Consider the following 21,059-nt stretch of genomic DNA (forward strand, 5'->3'; position numbering starts at 1 on the left):
TGTTTATGGTCTTGTATATTTGGTTTAAAGGGACATATTAGTTAAATATTTAGTATTTATTTTAAACAAAAGCAAGTTTTCCAATAGTTTTTATTGGCTTTAAGAACATAAGAATGTCATACTGGGTCAGACCAAAGGTCCATCTAACCCAGTATCCTGTCTTCTGACCGTGGCCAATGCCAGGTGCCCTAGAAGGAATAAACAGAACAGGTACTCATCAAGTGATCCATCCCCTGTTGCTCATTCCCAGCTTCTGGCAAACAGAGGCTAAGGACACAATTCCTGAATCTAAACATTGTCTGTCTAAAAGAGTAATATGTGTTTGTGCAATATGTTTAATTGCCTTTCAAGGCATACTTACTGGAGCTCAAATGCTCAAAGCTTATGGGTGGAAAGAGTGCCTTTTGTCCCTCAAAGACATTTCCTCTGTTTCCTTAAGGAAACAGTATGTTTAAGGAACAAGAGTTCTCTTCAATTCTCATTCAGAAACATGATGCAACACATGTCAATAGGGAGCCACTCCACAGGAAATTATTTTTAGTCATGGATTCTATTTGTTTTTCACTATACATGATTTCTGTCACCTCTTCAGAAATATAAGAGTAATTGAATCACAACTGTTGCCATAAAGGGTTTGCCGCCTTCCATCTTGCACACTGTAATTCTCTTCTCACTCTCCGCCATCTCATCCACATACTGAGGGCATATCTATGTTATGAAATTAGGTCAATTTTATAGAAGTCGATCTTTAGGAACCGATTTTATACAGGCTATCGTGCATGTCCCTACTAAGTGCATTAGGTCAGCGGAGTGTGTCCTCAATACCTTGTCTAGCATCGACTGACGAAGTGGTGCACTGTGGGTAGCTATCCCACAGTCCCCGCTGCCCATTGGAATTCTGAGTTAAGCTCCCAATGCCTCCCAAAAACATGGTCGCGGGTGGTTTTGGGTACATGTTGTTAGTTCCCCTGCCTCCCTCACTCCCTCTTTGAAAGCAACAGCAAACAATCATTTCACGCCTTTTTTCCTGGTGCCACAGCACGGCAACCAGGGAGCCCACTCAGCTGCACTCCGCTTTTGTGAGCATTGCGAACACCTTGCGCATTATCCTGCAGTATGCCTAGAACCTAATTAGGAGCCGCCCCCAGCATGAGGAAGACTGTGAGGAAGTCAGGGACACAGAGGTTCCTGAAAGCACGGGATGTGGCAATTGGGATATCATTGGGGTATTTTGATACAGTGGAATGCCAATTCTGGGCCTGGCAAAGAAGTACAGACTGATGGGACCACATAGTGTTGCAGGTCTGGGATGATTCCCAGTGGCTGCGAAACTTTCACATGCATAAGGCCACTTTCATGGAACTTTGTGAGTTGCTTTCCCCCGCCCTGAAGCGCATGAATACCAAGGTGAGATCTGCCCTGACAGTTGAGAAGCGAGTGGCGATAGCCCTGTGGAAGCTTGCAATGCCTGACTGCTACCGGTCAGTCAGGAATCAGTTCGGAGTGGGCAAATCTACTGTAGGGGCTGCTGTGATCCAAGTAGTCAGGGCAATCAGTACCCTTCTGCTAAGAAGGGTAGTGACTCTGGGAAATGTGCAGGTCATAGTGGATGGCTTTGCTGCAATGGGGTTCCCTAACTGTGGTGGGGCAATAGACGGAACGCATATCCCTATCTTGGCACCAGAGCACCTTGCCAAAGAGTACATAAACCAGAAGGGGTGCTTCTCAATGGAGTTGCAAGCCTTCATGCATTCAGCTGTGCCCTATCAGTGCAGGAGGATTGCATGAGCTCAAAAAACATGTCAGCGTGGGTGCATTTTTTTCACCTTCTAATCTGCACTAACCTCAGGGACAAAGTTGATGGGGGGAACATAGAACCATTTGCAGCTGCAGGGAGGAAAAAAAGGGAGAGTAGACTTTTAAGATGATACATTTCTGAGAACAAAAGGGAGACTCTTTCACAGTGAATCAAGCAATTCACAACAGAGAGCACATATGTTTTAGGTGCAAGGTTGCATTTTGCCTTTTATATTGAGCGCCTGCCAGTATGGGGTGACACATCACACACAGCTGGGCAACAGAATTTGATTTGCAGGCAGCCATGGTAAGCCAAAGGGTACGTGGGGTTGGCTTTTTCCACGTTCATAATGTGGGAATGGTTTCAAACTGCAGCAACCGATAGCTGGTTTCCCATAGCAACCGATGCTGGTTGTGTTTGCCACTTAAAAGGAGGGGCTGTGGTTTTGGGGTGGATATGCAGCATACCCCTCCCTCCCGCGTGGCTATTCTCTGGGATGATCCCTTTTAGCCAAGCCCAAACAGCCCGGCCACTATGACCTGTCTAATGTGTTGGGGATCACCAAATAGATGGGATTACTGTTCCCTTACAAAACTTCCCCTATTTCAAGCAGGTGACCATGAATGATATCACTCTCCTGAGGCTGACACAGAAAGATAAAGACCGAATGTTGCATGAATGCAATCAAAACCCAGGACCATTCGCTGCTATGCTTTGTGCTGCAATGATTCCAGGCTACTTGCTATTGGCTTGGCTTGGTAAAGTGTCCTATCGTGGAGGACAAAATAAGGCAGCCCTCCCCAGAAACCTTCTGCAAAGGCTTTCAGAGTACCTCCAGGAGAGCTTCATGGAGATGTCTCTGGAGGATTCCTGCTCCATTCCCAGACACATTAACAGACTTTTCCATTAGCTGTACTGACCGCAAATGCATCACAATTGTTCAGGGAAAATCAAACATTAAACACAATTGCTTTTAACCACTGTAGTGTCCTTACAAATGTGCACTCACCAGAGGTGCCTTCTCTGCCTTCAGGGTCTGGGAACAATAGGCCCTGGGAGGGTATTTACTCTAGGGTGAGGAAAAGGTCCTGGATGCCTGGGAGAATGGATTCTCTGCTTGCCTGCTGCACATTCTCCTCCTCCTCCACTTCCTCATCCACAAAATCCTCATCTGTGGTACGTGAGGCTGTCACCTTGCAGGTGTGCATGGAGAGTGTTGGGGTACTGGTAGGGCCCCCCCCCCAGAATGGCATGCAGCTGATCATAGAAGTGGCAAGTCTGGGGCTCTGACTCGGAGCGACTGTTTGTCTCCTTTGTCTTTTGGTAGGCTTGCCTGAGCTCCTTAATTTTCACGTGGCACTGCTGTGTATCCCTGGTGTAGCCTCTCTCAACCATGCCTTGTGCGATTTTTGGCATATATATCAGCATTTCTTCTGCTGGATTGGTGTTCTGCCTCCACAATCTTCTCCCCATACTGCAGTCAGATCCAGTGTCTCCCATTCGCTCCATGTTGGAGCTCGTTTGCGATTCTGGGACTGCATGGTCACCTACTGAGCTCGCCACGCCGACCAAACAGGAAATGAAATTCAAAAGTTCCCGGTGCTTTTCCTGTGTACCTGACTAGTGCATCAGAGTTGAAAGTGCTATCCAGAGCAGTCACATTGGAGCACTCTGGGATAGCTCCTGGAGACCAATACCATTGAATTGGACAGCACTGTGTCTATGCTACCCCAAATTCGACCCAGGAAGGTCAATTTTAGCGCTACGCCCCTCATCGGGGAGGAGTACAGCAGTCGATTTTAAGAGCCCTTTAGGTCGGCAGAATGGGTTGGTTGTGTAGATGCATTCATTATAAAATCAACCTAATGCAGCTAAAGTCGACCGAACCTCGTAGTGTAGACCAGGCCCTAGGCTCAATCAATGCTGAGTATGGAAAAAGGTGTAAAAGAGGATAGTTTACTTTCCAAAAATACCTGAGGCCCCAGTCTGTGAAGTAGTATTTGCCTGTCTTGTGGGAGGGACTGGGGTTAATGCCCACAGATCCAAAGGTAGTTCAAGAATCTGTTAAATCTGTTAAATCTGCAGATCTCTGACCCTTAGCCACTATTGTAGGAGCAGAAACCCTGCACCACAAAACCCAAGGCCTCCTCTTGACAATACAACAGTTTCCCAAGCCGTTGACTATCACCACTTTACTCCCACTATAGGAAGCAAATGCTGGACCAGACCTCCAGTTTTGACGTGTGACTCTGCCATGTACTTTTGCTCTTGATGGCACGGAACCTGCTGCCTCTGGTGGCTTCTCTGTCTTCACCATGAGCCCTCCGAACAGTGGAGTTTCTCTTCAGTTTCACATGAGCTCTTGGTCCACTTTCTGCCTCAATTTGTTCCCTATTGCCAGTGTAATTGCCAGTGGAGGGATAACTGCCCCTTTACACTCTGACAGCAGTCTGTAATTTCCATTGTCACTATTTATCAAAATCTTTTGTGGAGTCCAGAAGTTTGGGTAATAACTGGTAAATAGTTAACTTTGTGCTCCCTCTGCTGACTGCTTGCAGCTCTGCAGGAGTAGAATGAACCCATGCCAGGACGTGTACATATAATGGAAGACTTTAAAAAAATCAGATTGTTTTTAAATCTCACTAAAGACAAATTATGGGCCTAAACTACAGTCGTTTAATGTCCCATAAAAAATACAAAATAAGTAGTCTTTAAAAATAGTGTTATGTAAGTAGACTGAACTCCCAGTTGAAGGAGTACAAGTTGGAGCCTAGATACATACCCATTTTTATTTAGATTGTAGATATTTATGTTTAGAGTGCCAAGCCACTGTGGATGAAAAGTGCATCTCCTCTACAAAAGGGGAGATTTGTTATTTTGCATTCTGAATGTAATGTACCCAAACAGAAGCAGGAAGTGAGTGCAGACTAAGCATTTGGTCATCTAGTGAGTGAGTTCCATCATATTCACAAATACTTTAAGCAGAGAGATAGCATGGTCTGGGGTATAGGGTAGTGCGCTAGGAGGCAGATCTGCATTCTGGTAGAGTAGCTATGCCACTGACCTCCTGTATTATCTCTGTTAAACGGGAGGATAACACTTGCCTTCCCTTGTAAAAGTCTCTGGGATCTATGTGTGACAAATGCTAGGATACAGCAAACTATAAGTGTGGTGGTAGGAGGGCGGGGCAACAGGTCACATATACCAAACAGTTCATAATCTGGCCTAAATGAAAGAAGTGAAAAAATAGCTGAGTGGAGACAAGTGGAGTGGGAGGGGAGCAGAGAAAGAAGGTAGGAGGACAAATCTGTGAAGGGTTGAACATCTAAACATTTAATGGTATTGACCCCAAAGCTTTTTCAGTTACAGACATTGTTTTGTTTAAACAAAAATGTGTATATATAGATTATACATATCAGAATTTCACAGCTGATTGGAATATGGTATAACTATTAGTGCAGGATGATAATACATGCTGTTATTTGTGGACTAGATCTGCCCTCTTCAGAATAGGGAAACAAGGATTATCTGGTTTTTCTCCAACCACAAAAGTGATGTAGTGACAAAAACACCACAAAGGTTTTAAGACATAAAATACAACACGCCTATGTTATTTACTTCATAGACATATTTATTCCTTAAACAAACAAAAAAATGCACATTATCCACACTTAAAATCATGCAATTCTGTATGTAAAATGCAAGAATGCACTTGAATCTCCAGACTAGTCAATTGGGCCTACCACTCTTTTTAGGTTTCAGAGGGGTAGCTGTGTTAGTCTGTATCAGCAAAAACAACGAGGAGTCCTTGTGGCACCTTAGAGACTAACAAATTTATTTGGGCATAAGCTTTCATGGGCTAGAATCCACTCCATCAGATGCATGGAGTGAAAATACAGGAGCAGGTATAAATACATGAAAGGATGTGGGGTTGCTTTACCAAGTCTGAGGTCAGTCTAACAAGATAAATCAGCCCCAAGGTACTGATACAGTTACCTCCTTATTTGCCCTTACAGCACCTTGCCTCTTCTGAAGTTTCAACAAAACTAACCTAAATGTGTTAAATACACACTTGTTCCCTACCTAGCTGGTGGACAGGCATGCAAATAATTTGTTACTACAAATAACTGAATAGATTAAGCCCCCTGGTACAATGAAAAAGAAAAGTCTTGCTGTAAATTACTGAAAACCCTTGTGTTGGTAGGAAAACTGAGAATAATTATTAAAACTCACATTTTTGAGTAATTTGAGTAATTTATTTTCAGTTCGTGGTGAGTGCTTCTTATGTGAATCTTCTGGATGCTGGGTTGAGTAAAATGTGAGAATGGCTGAGCTGTGAACACAGAGTTTAAAATATAAAATTGACAGACCCTCTATCATAGCAGTGATGCTGAGGGCCTCTCTGTCAAACCAGTTAATTTCCACAGGTTGATGTAAATCGCTGTTTAACTTTCTGCAAAACATAGCCCATAATTAACAAATAATCTAAAAGGACTGCAGAATTGCTGATGTGAAAGTGTTTCCCCTGGGATTTTCATTGTTATAGAAAAGTGGCTTCTGCTTAGAATAAATTATGATTTGTATTGTAGCACATAGGAGCCCCAGTCACGGACCAGGACCTCATTATACTACGCACTGTATAAAACACAATACAATCGAAGTATAAGACAGATGGGGAAGTACATGCAAGAAAACACTGAGACAGTATTGGTCAGCATGATAAACTGATCTCAGCACATCAGTAGCCTATCTGTTGTCAAGTTTTTTGTAGTAATTGCGGCAGAAGGGAGTTAGTTAGTTTTGTGGATGTTTATAAGGAGCTCCTCCCAAGGGCAAGGGGCAACATGAGAGAAAGCATGCAGGTGCTTGTTTGAATATTTAATAAGTGGGTGATGGAGGCTGGGATCATGGATAAAATATAATCCGAAAAATTACACGTCGTATGCAACCATAGAAAATAGTGTACCACTGCTGTAGCAGGGAGAGAAAGTATGGGTGTTTATGGAATAAACACTTAGCGCTAGATTTTGCAGTTCTTACAGTGGTGGGCATTTACCCCCACAAATCGTCTAACTGAAGTCAGTGCGTGAAACTCCGTTGATTTCACATGGTGGGTATATTTGTGTGAATAAGTGCTCATAAATGTGAGTAAGGGTTATATAATCTGTCCCTTAATGCATTTAATAATGAAAACATATTTATTAAATTGTTTACATTAAATATATTTACACTTAACTGTTAATACTTTAATCAAATATTTCAAATAATTTAACTTCTACGTGACTATTTCTGACCATTGGTGCATCACCAAACCCATTGTTCCCATTATGCCCAGCTCCCATAAAAGAGCAAATAGATCCTAGTATACTTAGTGACTATAGTTTTAAAGTTCTAAGAACCTGAATTTCTGTCACCCTGTATCCAAATTTTAAATGAGGGCTTAAACATTCACACATATCAGTTTTTAATACTCTCCCCTGCATGCTTATCAAGCATTTTCTCCAGTTTGTTTGCTGACAATGTTGTGTCATGGGTTAATGGGAAGGCTGGTAGTGCCAAGTTTTAATGCTTGCTGGCTGTCGGTCATCTTGTAAAAAAACCCCTGTAGCTGGAAACCGAGAACCTGATGCTGCTACAACAAACAAGATGTTTGCATTCATGCTACCAGAGCCTTCCATTCCCTGACTCTGTGTAAAAATAGTTATTTGAAAATTAATGTAGGTCTTAAATAAAGTAACATGATTGAATAGTCATTGCCAGTGTGACAGCTAGTATATGTTAACTCATAAAAATATAAACATAAGCCCTGGAAACCTTCATTCTAAAAATAAAATTTAAACTCTGGGAGTAAACAAAACACAATTGCATTATTAAACTGGATTTATTAATTTTAATTCCCTAAGCAATAAAACCTGAAAGACCCCACCCATGGATACACGACATTTTCACTTCCATGGTTCACATTTCACCTTCATTTTGTTAACATTTCTACAGGCATGACCCTCAGCCCTTTTCTTGCCTATTTTACAGTTGAAACTGAGTGTTAAAATGGAGCTGAATCTTTTACATAGCTTAGTTTGCAAGCAATGAACAATATTTTTGCTTGCATTCCTTTTGTCTACTTTGGCTTTCATATTCTAGTGTGATATGGAGAAGCTCTTTATTCTCTTTATTCACTGAGAGGTCAGTGCTGGCTACTCTCCTTAGAGTAGTTGCAGACCACTAGATTTAGTAAAAGAAATTAAATTAAAATTTCAAGTTGTTCTGTTCAAATTCCAATACTGTAGTGTCTGAGTGCCTTCTAGTCATGCATTAAGAGATGTGACTAGCTGTCATGTGTGGTTCTTTCTTTTCCCTTTTTCTCCTAAGAAGGAAATTGTGTTTTAAATATTGCTTTTAGTTTGTATACTGTGCTCTATTTTTATTAGTAAAGCCCAACTCAAAGAAGTGCATCTTGAACTTGTAAAGGGAAAGTTGCAAAGTTTGTGATGGTTGTTATATCCTGTGGACGGTTTGTTAAACAGTCTTGGAATAGATCCTGGGAAAGGGCCATCTCATGTAGAAATGAGCTTTGCCCTCAGGGTATTATTATTTATTTAGAATTTATTTGGCATTTAGATCGTTTCATTGTGCCACAGGAACAGAGCTGTCAACAATGATCCTCATCTTGCAGATTTAGTTTATTTACCATTCACATGTTCCAGGCCCAGATCATTAAGCACTTTGGGTGAAACCGTGGCCCCACTGAAGTCAAGGAGAGTCTTGCCATTGACTTCAACAGGCCAGGATTTCCCCTCTTGACAGTAAGGACTGAGATCTTGAATAGAATGTGATAGTCTGCAATGATATTTCATTGTCCATGTGATCACTTGTCCTCCATCTTTGAACATTGCTGTGGCTTTATAGCTTGGCACTTTACAATTAAAATATCCAAGGTTGGATAAGTATTCAAAGTAGTTATTGCTACCCACTGAAGGAACTATAGCTACATCAGGAAGTGCAATCATTCTTTGTTATTAAATCTTTTAATTTAGCATTTGTAAAAGGTGTTTGATAGGAAAAATAGCATAGGGACTTTCAGGTCTCCTGTTAATCCACAATTAAGTGTGTTAAAAGATTTTATGATTTCCACTGAAGCATCCAGCATCTATTCTATATAGGTTTTTTTACTGTCTTCATTACCATAATATCCAGGTGTCTTCCGGTTATGCATTAATCAATGTGATTAACTTGTGCCACATGTGGTTAATTTTCTTTCTCATTCTCTCCCCAAGGGGGAAATTTATGTGCAGTGTAGTGTTTTGGTGGGGTTTGATTTTTTTATAATGAAATATGTATATGCTGCCATGTGTTTGTTAGAGAAGGAAAGGACAAAAGGGCATTTTGCTCTTAGAGCACAAGGTGGTGGGGTTTGTGATGGTCCTTAGTTCTGTGGAAATTCACTCCACAGTCTGGATCTGGCTCCTGAGAAAGCTCTGTCCTCTGCACAGACAAGTTTTACACTTGAGACAGAAAGTTCTATTGCACCTGAGGAGTGGAGTTGTTGACCGTGGTCCTCATCTTGGAACTATAGGTGGTCTTTGCTGCGCATAAGCCATTGATCATCTTGAAGATAAGAACTGAGATCTTGAACTTGACTTGATATTCTATCAGAATCCAATGTAGAGAGCAGAGGACAGGTCTGATGTGCTCACAGTATCCTGTGTTGGTGAGCAGATACACTGCAACATTCTGTACTAGCTGGAGTTTCCAAGGGCTGATGGCTCCATGACCAGGTATGAAGAGCTGATTCTTCATGCTTAGGTATTGCATTGCTGTAATCCAGCTGAAAGGTGACAAAGTCAAAGACACATATAACCAAGGCCAAGTCATCATCTGCCATGATGGGGTGGAGTCTCATACCCAGACAGAGATGGCAGAAAGCATTACTTGTACGTGGGGCTATGTGAGAGCTTAGTGTCAGCAATGAATCTAGGAGCTCTTCTAAACTATGGACTGAATTGACCAATTGTGGGTATATGACTTCATTCAAAGGACACTCCACCATGGCTGCAAAGTCCTCACAGTTCTTTCCTCTGCCAATCAGCATCACCTCTGCTTCGCTCCTGTTCAGCTATAATAGGCTGTTCTTCATCCATGACCTGAGCTTGTCCAAGCACTGGGCCATCTTGGTGGTAGTGATGTGTGTGTTGAAGAATAAGTAGAGCTGTGTGTCATCTGCATCCTTTCCCTGTTTAAATCCCTTTTTAAGATTCACTTTTCCTCTGATACCCACAAAAAGCGCACCAAAAATAATAAAAAATAAATTTTAAATCTCTCTCCTTCCCAAGTTATCCAATCCCTTAAGACTTCACAGTGCCTTCTGTTTTGTGTGTGTGTTTTTCACATTGTAAATTCCAAGGGGCAGCATGAGACGAAGTAGGAATTTCTGTAATATTTTTATGAAGCCTATGAGTGCCTCAGTTTCCCCTATTTGCTGCAGTGTTACCTGAGTGGAGGACTGTTTGCTCTCTGGGCAAGCTAAAACACAGGTATGAGTGGCACCTGGCTGTCTGGGGTCTTAGATCCCATGTCAGTGGAGCTCTTGAGAAGACAACTGCAAATCCAATTGCCCAGACATGGACATTTAGCAACCAAAGACCCAAAGAGAGATGGACTTCCCCACCTCTAAGCAGGGAGGCCGAGCCACATCTCCCCAGTTCGGGAACAGAGGACTGGGGAATAGGTGTGAGGTGGAAGTGTGGGCTGCAGGAAGCCATCGGGCACATCTGAATCTGGACAAAGATAGGTGCGAGGCACAGGGCTTTGGGTTCTGTGCTGACCAGGATGGACTATCCTGTAATTTTCTTTTCTCTATGCTAACGAATGACTACTGGTGCTGTGTTCCAGGCAACTAAAAAACTTTTCTGTTTTACAACGCCAGCTGAGTGTCACCGAGGAGGCACTTTGCTCCCCAAGATTGTACAAGTCTTCCTAAGAGGTCGCCTTAGTTGGACCCGCTGACCGACACTCACAGTATGAAGTAGGGTGCTGAAGGACCAGAGGTTCAGCCTAAGGAGGCAGTGAAGCCACATGGCTTGCCCTAGAGATCCCTAGGGAGGGCCTGGCTCTCTGACTGTTCCAAAGCTGGGGTCCTAGCACCAGTCCTTTGGAGCCATGATACAGCAACTCTCTTATTTTGTGTTTTCTACTGCACTGAGTTCATTGCTGGCACTTAGCAAATAACAAATAATAGTCCTGCTCTGAGAATGTTTTTCTCCAGCCTTTCCAGTTTCAAGGGAGCCTTGGCTCCCTGGTTTTGATGGACAGCATTCATTTTAAATCCAGAGTTACTTATGCGCCAACCATAATTGGGATTACTAGTGCTGCTAATTATTTACAGGAGGAAAAAAGAATCAACATGATGAGAACAGTAGACAGCTCTAGTTGTGACACGTCTACATGACAGTTAGACATAATGAGAAGAGTCATTTACACCTACAGAAAGGGAACTCCACAGCTACTTCGGTGTCCGGCATGGATCATTTGCTGTGTTCCTCATGGGGAGTCTGTCCCACATGGGCAGTGGGAGGTTGAGCGGCACGATGTGGGGAGCTCCCCGCATGCCCAGGCCAAGCCCTGAGCGTGCCTTCTACACGTGAGGACAGGATCGCACCGGAGCAGGCTGCAGTTCACCTGGAGCAATTAACCTTGCTGCCTCTTTAGCCTTCGCTGTTTGCGGGGTTCGGCTGAGCAGCATCTGGGCGGCTTGCAGAAGAGGCTGATTTGGGCCCTGGCAGGTGCTGGGGGGATGCTCGCGGCGTGGGCCACTGTGGGGGACTGTGGAAGCCACGTCCTAGGGTAGCTTCCCTGCGCCTGGTTGCGTGTCACTGAGCTGCTGGGCTGGGAAAGCTGCAGCGGCCCCGGGCCCTGCCCCGGCAGGAGCCCTACCCCACAGTCCGCCCGCCTCCGCGCCAGGCGGAGCCGCAGCTGTTGGAGCGGGGCGCTGGTGTCTCGCGGGGGCGCGGTGACCTTGAGGAGGGGGCGCTGCCGGGCTGGAAGCGGCGGCAGGGCGGGGGGAGAGGAGACCGCTGAGACACCCCGACACGGGCCGGGAGCTGCCCCTCAGCTCTTCGGTCGCCTCCCGCGGCAGCCTCTCTCACGAATAAGGTCAAGGGGCCGCTGCCCGCCGCCTGAGCCCGAGCCCGGCCCCAGCCCAGCCGCGGCGGCCGCCTCCGGCAGAGCAGTAAGGGGCTCGCGGCGGTCTGGGCCCGGGCGCGAGGCGTTACCCCGCCGGCGCTGCGAGCTGACGGCGCCGCCCTCTGCCGGCAGGTTCCGGTTCCGCAGCCGCCCGGCCCCCCGCGTGGGGTTTGAGGGCGGCGCGTGGCTGCTGGGGGGCTTTGCTGGGCGCCTCCCCGCTGCCGCAGGGCCGACGGGCCGGGCAGGGCGGTGGCCCAGGGTCCTCGCGGGAGTCCCCTGCGTTCTCAGGCTGGCCGGGCGCGGCTGATCCAGGGTGCGCCGCAGCAGCGCAGGCTTCCCCGCCGGGCTCCTCCAACCCGGAGCCGGACGAGCCCAGCTGTCGTGTCGGGGCTTCAGGCTGAGCCCGTGGCGTGAGGCTGCCTGCCACGGGAGCCCCTTTGCGCTAGCGGGCTGAGCCATAAGGGGCTGGCACCCAGTGCTGCAGGGCTCCGCGTCCCCGTTGAGTTCCCCGCGCGCCCAGCGGCCGCGCCACTCCACCCGAGTGCGATACTGTCCATTGCCGCTTCCCCCGTCATTTTAGTATTGAAATAGGCAGCAGCTCTCCTACAAACGGATTGCGCTGGAGTTGGACATTGGGTCTCTACGCAGCTTGGACTCCACATGGAGTTAGATGTAAAATGTTAAGACATGTGGGTTCCAGTTAGCCTTTCACGTGCCATATTTGCGTGGTGAGAGATCTGTTTTTCTGTGCGCATTCTGGCTGTACGACGTCAAATAATTTGAATAGTACAATACAGCAAAGTCTGTCACAGACCCGTTATTAGAAGGGGGAAAGGAGACGCATCCATATGCATCGAGTTTACTGTCCCCCTGGATGTGGTTGAATATGTATAAAGCCATGAATAAAACCTTATTTGAAAATGCGTGTGATTTTGCTTCGTGACTGGGAAATATTTTGCCTTTTGGACTGCAGCATTGATACAATGTACACGGACAATTAAGACATTCAGCGCTGACTACCCAAAGCAATTTGCCAACTGAAAACTACCCCCTTTTGTTTGACTTTATTCCAGAGATGGCTCTGAGCGGAGAAGAGGACTATACCTATATTTACAACGATCTTTCTCACCCTGTGGATTTCCTGCAGGCTTTCAGAACATTTTACCGGGATGGCTTATTTATTGATATTACTCTTCAGTGTGCTTCTGGTGTGATCTTCCTTTGCCACAAAGCTGTTTTAGCTGCTTGTAGCAATTATTTTAGGGCAATGTTCACAGCTGACATGAAAGAAAAATCTAAAAATCAGATCAAACTTCCTGGGATCAGCCACGCTATACTGGAGGCTCTTGTGAATTATGCATACACATCACAAATCCAGATAACAGAGAGAAATGTTCAAAGTCTCCTCCAAGCTGCGGATCTCCTCCAGTTTGTGTCAGTAAAGAAAGCTTGTGAGCAGTTTCTGGTAAGGCATGTAGATACTGTCAACTGCATAGGGATGCACTCCTTCGCAGAGTATCACCTTTGTTCAGAGCTAGAGAAAGAATCTAGGAGGATATTGTTATCAAGATTTGAAGAAGTGTGGAGGCAGGAAGAATTTCTGGAAATCAGCTATGAGAAACTCCTATTTATTCTCTCCAGAGAGAATCTCAATGTTTGGAAAGAAGAGGCAGCCATAGAACCTGTGGTTAAATGGATAGCATATGATGTGAAGAAAAGAATTGAATGCATTTTTGATCTGCTGAACTGCCTCAAAATAGATTTAAATGAAATATATTTAAGATCAGCCTTAAGCTTGCGAAAGAAATGCCAGCTTAATGAAAACAAGATAAGGTCTCTGATATACAGTGCATTAAACACAAACCCAAAAGACATTTCCAAAAGGCCCACAGCAGCTATGTATGTGATTGGAGGATATTACTGGCATCCTTTATCAGAAGTCCATGTGTGGGATCCTTTAACTAATGCTTGGATCCAGGGAACGGAAATGCCTGATCATGCAAGGGAGAGCTATGGGGTCACTAGTTTGGGACCCAACATTTATGTAATGGGGGGCTATAGAACTGACAACATAGAAGCCCTTGATACTGTGTGGATTTATAACAGTGAAACTGATGAATGGACAGAAGGCTGCCCCATGCTTAATACAAGGTACTATCACTGTGCAGTTACCTTGGGTGGCTGTGTCTATGCTTTGGGGGGCTACAGAAAAGGGGCTCCAGCACAAGAAGCAGAATTCTATGATCCTTTACAAAAGAAATGGGTTCCCATTGCAAACATGATCAAAGGTATGTAACTTTTCCTATGGTTATTGCCTCAATGTCTGTCCTTTTTCACTTGCCACCTGTAAACTTTACAGCCATATTTAGGGCCTGATCCAAGCCCATGGAAGTAAATGGGAGTATTTCTATTAACTTTAATGGGTTTAATGGGTTCAGGTCTTTATTAGTCAAACCACTTGAAACATCTGAACTCTGTACAGGACTGTATCCAACAACACTAATGTGAATTTAAAGGTAGTATGTTCAGTTTAATGTTACCTTCTCTTGCGCAAAATTTCTGTATAAGGTATAGAAAAGTCACTGTACAATTTCAGCCCTTCTGGTGCTGAATGGACCTTCAGAAAGTAATCTGTGAAACCTGAAGTTGAGTTTCAATAAAATGATCATAATATTTTTATTCAGATTGTACTCTAATGAAAATGTCATTTAACTTTAGCTCCAATGGATGGTAATTACTTTGTACCCAAACAGCAGTTAAGTTCTATCTGATAAAAACTTCTGATCAGAATAACAAATTCCAGGTATCACAATGTTTACAGTTGTGATCCATTTCTTTATAGCCACATTTCCGTCATTCATAACTTCTGTTCATGTAATTTGTCACATCTCTGTGTATTATCAGTCCAGGACTTTTAAAGTCCTTGGTGGGAAGATGAAAAGTGGCAGCAATTTATTCTACAGATTGAAAAACATTTGATTTGCTTAGTTATTTTTAATATTAGAATTTGAACTATTGCAAAGAATAAACTGTATTATCTTGTTATCAAAGATAATGCAAGCAAAAAAATATGAATTAAGTCACTGCATGTTTTTTTTTAAATTACATATTCTCTCTTTTATAAGAGGTCTGTAAAATACAAAACACCTAGAAAGTGGATAGTGACTTAATGTTAAAAATCAGTAGAATTCATACTGCTCATGCAGCCATTACTTAGATGTCCATATCGTTTACTATAAACCATTATTCTTATTGATCTAATTTATTGCTAATTTATAAAGAGTAGAATATTAGAATTATACTATAAACTATTTTGTCTCTTTTGTATAGATGTTTTCTCTCTATAATTTCCTTCTGATTTTTTTCCATATTAATTTGGCAAGCATTCATTTTTGTTACTTTTTTTAAATGGAGATAAACATATTGAATCTATTTCCCTAAGTTAAGTATCCTCACACCTTGTCAACTGTCTAAATGCCATCTTGACTATCACTACAAAAGTTTTTTTCTCCTGCTGATAATAGTTCATCTTAACGAATTAGCCTCTCATAGTTTGTATGGCAACTTCCAACTTATCTATCTATCTATCTATCTATCTATCTATCTATCTATCTATCTATCTATCTATCTATCTATCTATCTATCTATCTATCATCTTCTTAATATATGTTCCAATCTATGCATCCGATGAAGTGGGCTGTAGCCCATGAAAGCTTATACTCTAATAAATTTGTTAGTCTCTAAGGTGCCACAAGTACTCCTGTTCTTTTTGCGGATACAGACTAACATGGCTACTACTCTGAAACCTGTCATAGCTCCAATTTGTTTACTTCCTTGTTTGTACAACAGCATAATTAATTATGTAATTCAGAGGATTAAAATAGTATAAATGATTCTGTGAGGTGCTGAGTAACCTCAATTGCCATTTAAATTTTTCTTGGTAAAGAAATGATTATTTTAAAATGGTATTTAAAATTCTCTATGAAATTAAAATAATTTTAAAATAAGTCAAATTTCCATCCTAACATTGACAGTGCTTCTTTAATGTATGCCATGTTGTTGTAGCCATGTGGGTCCCAAGATATTAGAGAGAAGGTGGGTGAGGTAATATCTTTTATTGGACCAACTTCTGTTGGTGAGAGAGACAAGCTGTGACACTCTTAGTATCTTTACCAGGCCTGAAGAAGAGCTCTGTGTAGCTTGAAATCTTGTCTCACTAACCAACAGAAGTTGGTCCAATAAAAGATATTACCTCATCCACCTTGTCAGTGTTTCTTTAAGTACTGCTAAACTAGGTACAGTACCTAACATATAAATATTACACATAGCTTTTGTGTGGTCTGAAAGGATGGATTGATATTGATTAATATGCAATAAAATATGTAAGAAGCTTTATTGATTTCACTGACTTTGCCTTATATTGACAAGGTAAGGTGTCATAAGAGTTCTCTCTGGTGCTTTTATTACACATTCATTTAAATACCTGGAAGAATAATTTTATATTAAAATATTAATTAACAAGTAACTTCAGCTTATTGATGTGTTATTGATTGAAGTGGCAGTAAGTATTCTGTAGAATCTGAAGTTGTGCTGTGAATTTAATACTATAAATAGGTGTTGGAAATGCCACAGCCTGTGTCCTGTGTGAAGTCATCTATGTAATTGGAGGCCACTATGGTTACAGGGGAAGCTGCACCTATGACAAAATTCAGAGCTATCATTCAGGTAGCAATGAATGGAGCATAGTCACTACGAGTCCACATCCAGGTAAACAGAAACATATAGAATTTGACTTTGGTTACTTCTAGTTGAAAGTTTTAATGATCTTTGTCATTGCTTTAGATAATGTTCTTTTGTAAAGAGAATAAGCTTCAAGTGCATTCTAAATGCATTCTAAATTGCTGTAAGGTTAATAGCTAGCAAAGTATTTGATCAGCAAGCCAACAAATAAATGTTTAATATTAATGTAGTATGAAAAGTGTTAAAATATTATAAAGTTGTTTGCTGTGTTGTTGTAGCTGTGCTGGTCTCAGGAAATGAGTGAGACAAGATAGGTGAAGTAGTATCTTTGATTCCTTCCCCAGATCTGAAAAAGAGCTCTGTGTAGCTCGAAAGCTTGTACCTTCCACCAACAGAAGCCAGTCCAATAAAAAAGTATTACCTCACCTAGCTTCTCTCTCTCTAAAAATATTATAGAAAGGGAAAATAAGAGTTATATTCAGAGAAAACATTCTAAATGTATGACCAAAATCACTTTTTAATGCACATTTTGAATGGTTTTCTATGTACAGTTTGGGAGGGGAACATATGAGTTTTATATTTTAAAGATTTGCTTTACAGAACTTTTAACAATATTTTAAAATTGTTGTACTGAGTGTATTGAAATGTAGGTGAAGTGTTATTTCATTGTTCTTATTTTTATTTTTGTTTTCTTATTTGTGTGCACCTGCTTTTTTATGACCGTGAAGTGTAATAGGGTGTTAGCATTAAAGACAACATAGAAGATAAATGATTGTTTCAGCAATCCCTAATGGATACATTCAGTAGCAGTACAGCTTGGTTGTTAATTACTCTAAAATCCCTTTGTTGGAGATTGTGCTCCTCCTCAGGTTTCATTTTCAACCTTTCGAGCATGTACTTCATGGTGACAGCTGTGTACTCACGTTATACACATCTTTACTGGAGTGGGGTTTTCTGGGAGTGCTCTAGCAGGAGAGCTCTCCTGCTGAGAAAGCACTGTTCACACGGGTGCTTTTTGTCGGCAAAACTTTTGTCAATTTGGCGGTGTGTTTTTCTCACATGATTGAATGACAAAAGTTCTGTCATTCAGGTTCCAGTGTAGACAAAGCCTTAGGACTTGTTAACACTTAAAATGTTACAACTGTGCAGCTGCATCGCTGTCCCACTTCATTGTAGACACTGTCTACACTGACGGGAGGGGCTCTCTCATCAGCATAGATAATCCCCCTCTGTAAGAGGCAGTAGCAAGGTTGATGGAAGAATTCTTCCATTGACATAGCACTGTCTACACAGGGATTTAGGTTGGCTTAACTCTGCTCCTCAGGGGTGTGGATTTTTCATACCTCTGAGCTAAGTAGTTATGCTGACTTAATTTTCTAGTGTAGACCAGGCCTTAGTTTGCTTCAGAACTGTATTAAGCATATAATTAATATATTGCTATTTTCTATATTACTAAGTATGGACTATATTATCAATACAGTACACTATTTTCCTAGAAACTCCATACCCTTTTGGGCATTTGGCAAAGGTGGTTTACATGGATTGCTGGCTGGCAGAATAGAAAGTCTCAAGCCGATTTTGCTCCAGAATCTACATATTAATTTTAAAAAATAAAGTTTAATTCTAGCTCTGTTGGTTGCAGAGATCATGCACAGTGCAACCAACTATTGTCTTGAGTCTGCATAAAGACAGGCTGCAACACTAGGGAAATGGAGATTGACAAAAAAGGTCAGAAGATTTTGGCTCAGGAACAGGACAGTGATGATAAACCACTAATATATGGAAGGTGTGAACCCTAACAAGGAAGAGGATGACGCGTTCGAATGGAAAGAGAAGTAATAACACCTAACTCTTATGTAGCACCTTTCAGCACCTTTTTTAGCACCTCATTTGTGAAATGCTTTGATCTACTTTCATCAGTAGATCTCAAAGCATTTCACAAAGGAGGTCAGTATGATTATCCCCATTTTACAGAGGGAGGAACTGAACCACAGAGAGGTGAAGTGAGTTGTCCAAGATCACCCAGTAGGTCAATAGCTGAGCTGGGAATAGAATCTAGGTCTCCTGAGTCCCAGCCTTGTCTTGTGCTCTATTCACTAGGACATACTGCCTCCCTGTAATGTAATGGGATGAAATTAATAAAGAGAAATTATTGACAGTTACATTGATTTGACTGTGGAATAGTCTGCTACAGAAGTGGTGGAAGCCTCAGCATATAGGGTAATACAATCTAGATTGGATAAAGGACAAGAAAATTAACTCAAGGGAACAATCCTGAATGGACAGGGTTAGAATAAATTTCCCCCTCTACTTCCTATGTTCATCTGCATAAATTTTTAAACAAGACTCTCTTTAACCACTGGTTAAAATGTATGTAGCTTCTACGATGCCCTTAGTCTTCCTGAGACCAGATACAGCAGAAGTTGTTGAGGTTTTTCAAAATCTGATCTGATCCAAAACCAATTTAAGTCAATGGAGAATTTCTTTTGAAAAAAGACCCCACTGTGGCCGATATTGCAACCAGATGCTGTATTTTTTGGGACGATAGTGTATGAAGTTAATGAATGTTTTATGTATCATTGTGGGCCAGAGATTGTATGGAACTCCATTGGGGGTGGGTTAGTACAGCTCCTGCAGGAACTGAAAACAGCGGGGGATGATTACTAACAGTCCCTGTTTGGAAACAGCTCCATAGAAGTACCAGTCCCTAGACATATACTGCTTCAGGCTGGGTTTTCGAGACACTGCAAAACAAAGAAAGAGCTTTTTGGTAGAGCTTGACCTGAGTTGGGGGGCTTCCTTTTGATTTAGCAAATGGACAGGACCTTCTGTCCAAAGAAAGACCCAACCCTTGTTGAAGTGTTGAAAGGGATGTTGGCCTACCAGACTCCCAGTGTGGAGGATGGGTGATTTCTGAAGTGTGTAGGAGCTTTTATTATTTTATGCTTTCTCTGTAATGCTTTTTTATCCTATGAATAAATGTATTTTTCTGAGAAAGTTGTGTGGTAACTTGTAACGGCTGACAATGCATTGTTCACAGCCTTTGGAGAAGAGGCAATATACTGGGGCTGGCGCATGGGCAGACAGGATTGTAGGGCTTCTCATAGTGTATGGCAGGATGATCTCTATCCAAGAGAGATGATGTCTGGGAGCCTGAAACCTTAAGTGGTGCCCTTGATGGACCACAGAGAGGGAATAGAGATTCAGTTACTCTGAAATTGTGACACAGAGTCTATCATATGTATCTGCAGTTTCACTAACTAGGTAGTACTGCTTGTTTGTTTTATTATTCTAAATTAAACTATTTTCCCTTTCTTTCTGAAGAATATGGACTGTGTTCCATTGCCTTACAAAACAAGCTCTATCTTGTGGGTGGACAAACCGCAAACACTGACTGCTATGATCCAGAACAAAATGAATGGAGGCAGATGGCGCATACGATGGAAAGAAGGATGGAATGTGGTGCAGTTGTCATGAATGGATGCATCTATGTAACAGGAGGATATTCCTATTCAAAAGGAACATATCTGCAGAGTATTGAGAAATATGATCCTGAGCATAATAAATGGGAAGTAGTCGGCAATCTTCCCAGTGCTATGCGTTCACATGGTTGTGTCTGTGTGTACAATGTCTAATACAATTTGAATATCATATGTCTGTTGCAAGAGACAAGCAAGTACAGTATCTGTACCAGTACAGATTACCTCTTCAGCAATGTATTTAATACAACCCATCACTCACATTTAATATAAATCTGTATACAAACCTGTATTTATTAAAATTCACTTCATATAATATAAATGCTGTGACAATATTTTTACATAATTTCATTTTCAAAATAAATTCACCAGTTATTGTTTTTCATAAAGGTTTACAAAGCATCTTTACAAAATATACTTCCAGTGGACATACACGGAGTAATGTAAAAAACTAATTTGTATTAATTAACCACTGGAGGGAACCATGCTCAAGGTTTTGTCGCATTGCTAGGAGGACTGAAAAACAAAAGACTTTACACTTATATGGACTACTTGGGTTTCAAGTGAAACCTTTAATAATTTGAATGTGGCTATTACCACTTATTGTTTAGTGACTGTCACAAGCTGATTGACTTGTTAGGATATTTTGCTAGTCCGCTTTCAAATCCCCTTACAAAACATAGATCGAAGGCATTTGCCCTAGTGCTCTAGAGGTAAAATAATGCCCTATGATACTAAAGATTCAAGTTTAAGACATGTGGTCATTCCTTTATTCCGGTACTGAAAAGGAATTTAGGGAGCAACGGAAGAGGGCCTCACATTGCTCCACGATGGCCTCCTCTCAAGCTGATTCAGGAATATTG

General features: G+C 42.1%; 1 protein-coding gene across 1 annotated transcript; it reads left to right on the forward strand.

Annotated features, from left to right (window-relative positions):
- The first annotated feature begins 13,052 nt into the window (after window positions 1-13,052).
- Window positions 13,053-20,447, forward strand: KLHL23 (kelch like family member 23). Its single transcript, XM_073304742.2, has 3 exons — window positions 13,053-14,265; window positions 16,592-16,744; window positions 20,042-20,447. Exons 1-3 carry the CDS (start codon window positions 13,053-13,055, stop codon window positions 20,350-20,352), a joined length of 1,677 nt encoding a protein of 558 aa, XP_073160843.1. The 3' UTR covers window positions 20,353-20,447.
- The last annotated feature ends 612 nt before the right edge of the window (window positions 20,448-21,059 follow it).

The sequence above is a fragment of the Lepidochelys kempii genome, chromosome 11, assembly GCF_965140285.1.
Source record: "Lepidochelys kempii isolate rLepKem1 chromosome 11, rLepKem1.hap1, whole genome shotgun sequence".
NCBI classification, from domain to species: Eukaryota; Metazoa; Chordata; order Testudines; family Cheloniidae; genus Lepidochelys; species Lepidochelys kempii.

Coding starts and splice junctions, on each gene's coding strand:
- KLHL23 (XM_073304742.2), top strand. CDS start 13,053: ATGGCTCTGAGCGGAGAAGAGGACTATACCTATATTTACAACGATCTT. Junction 14,266..16,591: donor CATTGCAAACATGATCAAAG/GTATGTAACTTT, acceptor TACTATAAATAG/GTGTTGGAAATGCCACAGCC. Junction 16,745..20,041: donor CACTACGAGTCCACATCCAG/GTAAACAGAAAC, acceptor TTCTTTCTGAAG/AATATGGACTGTGTTCCATT.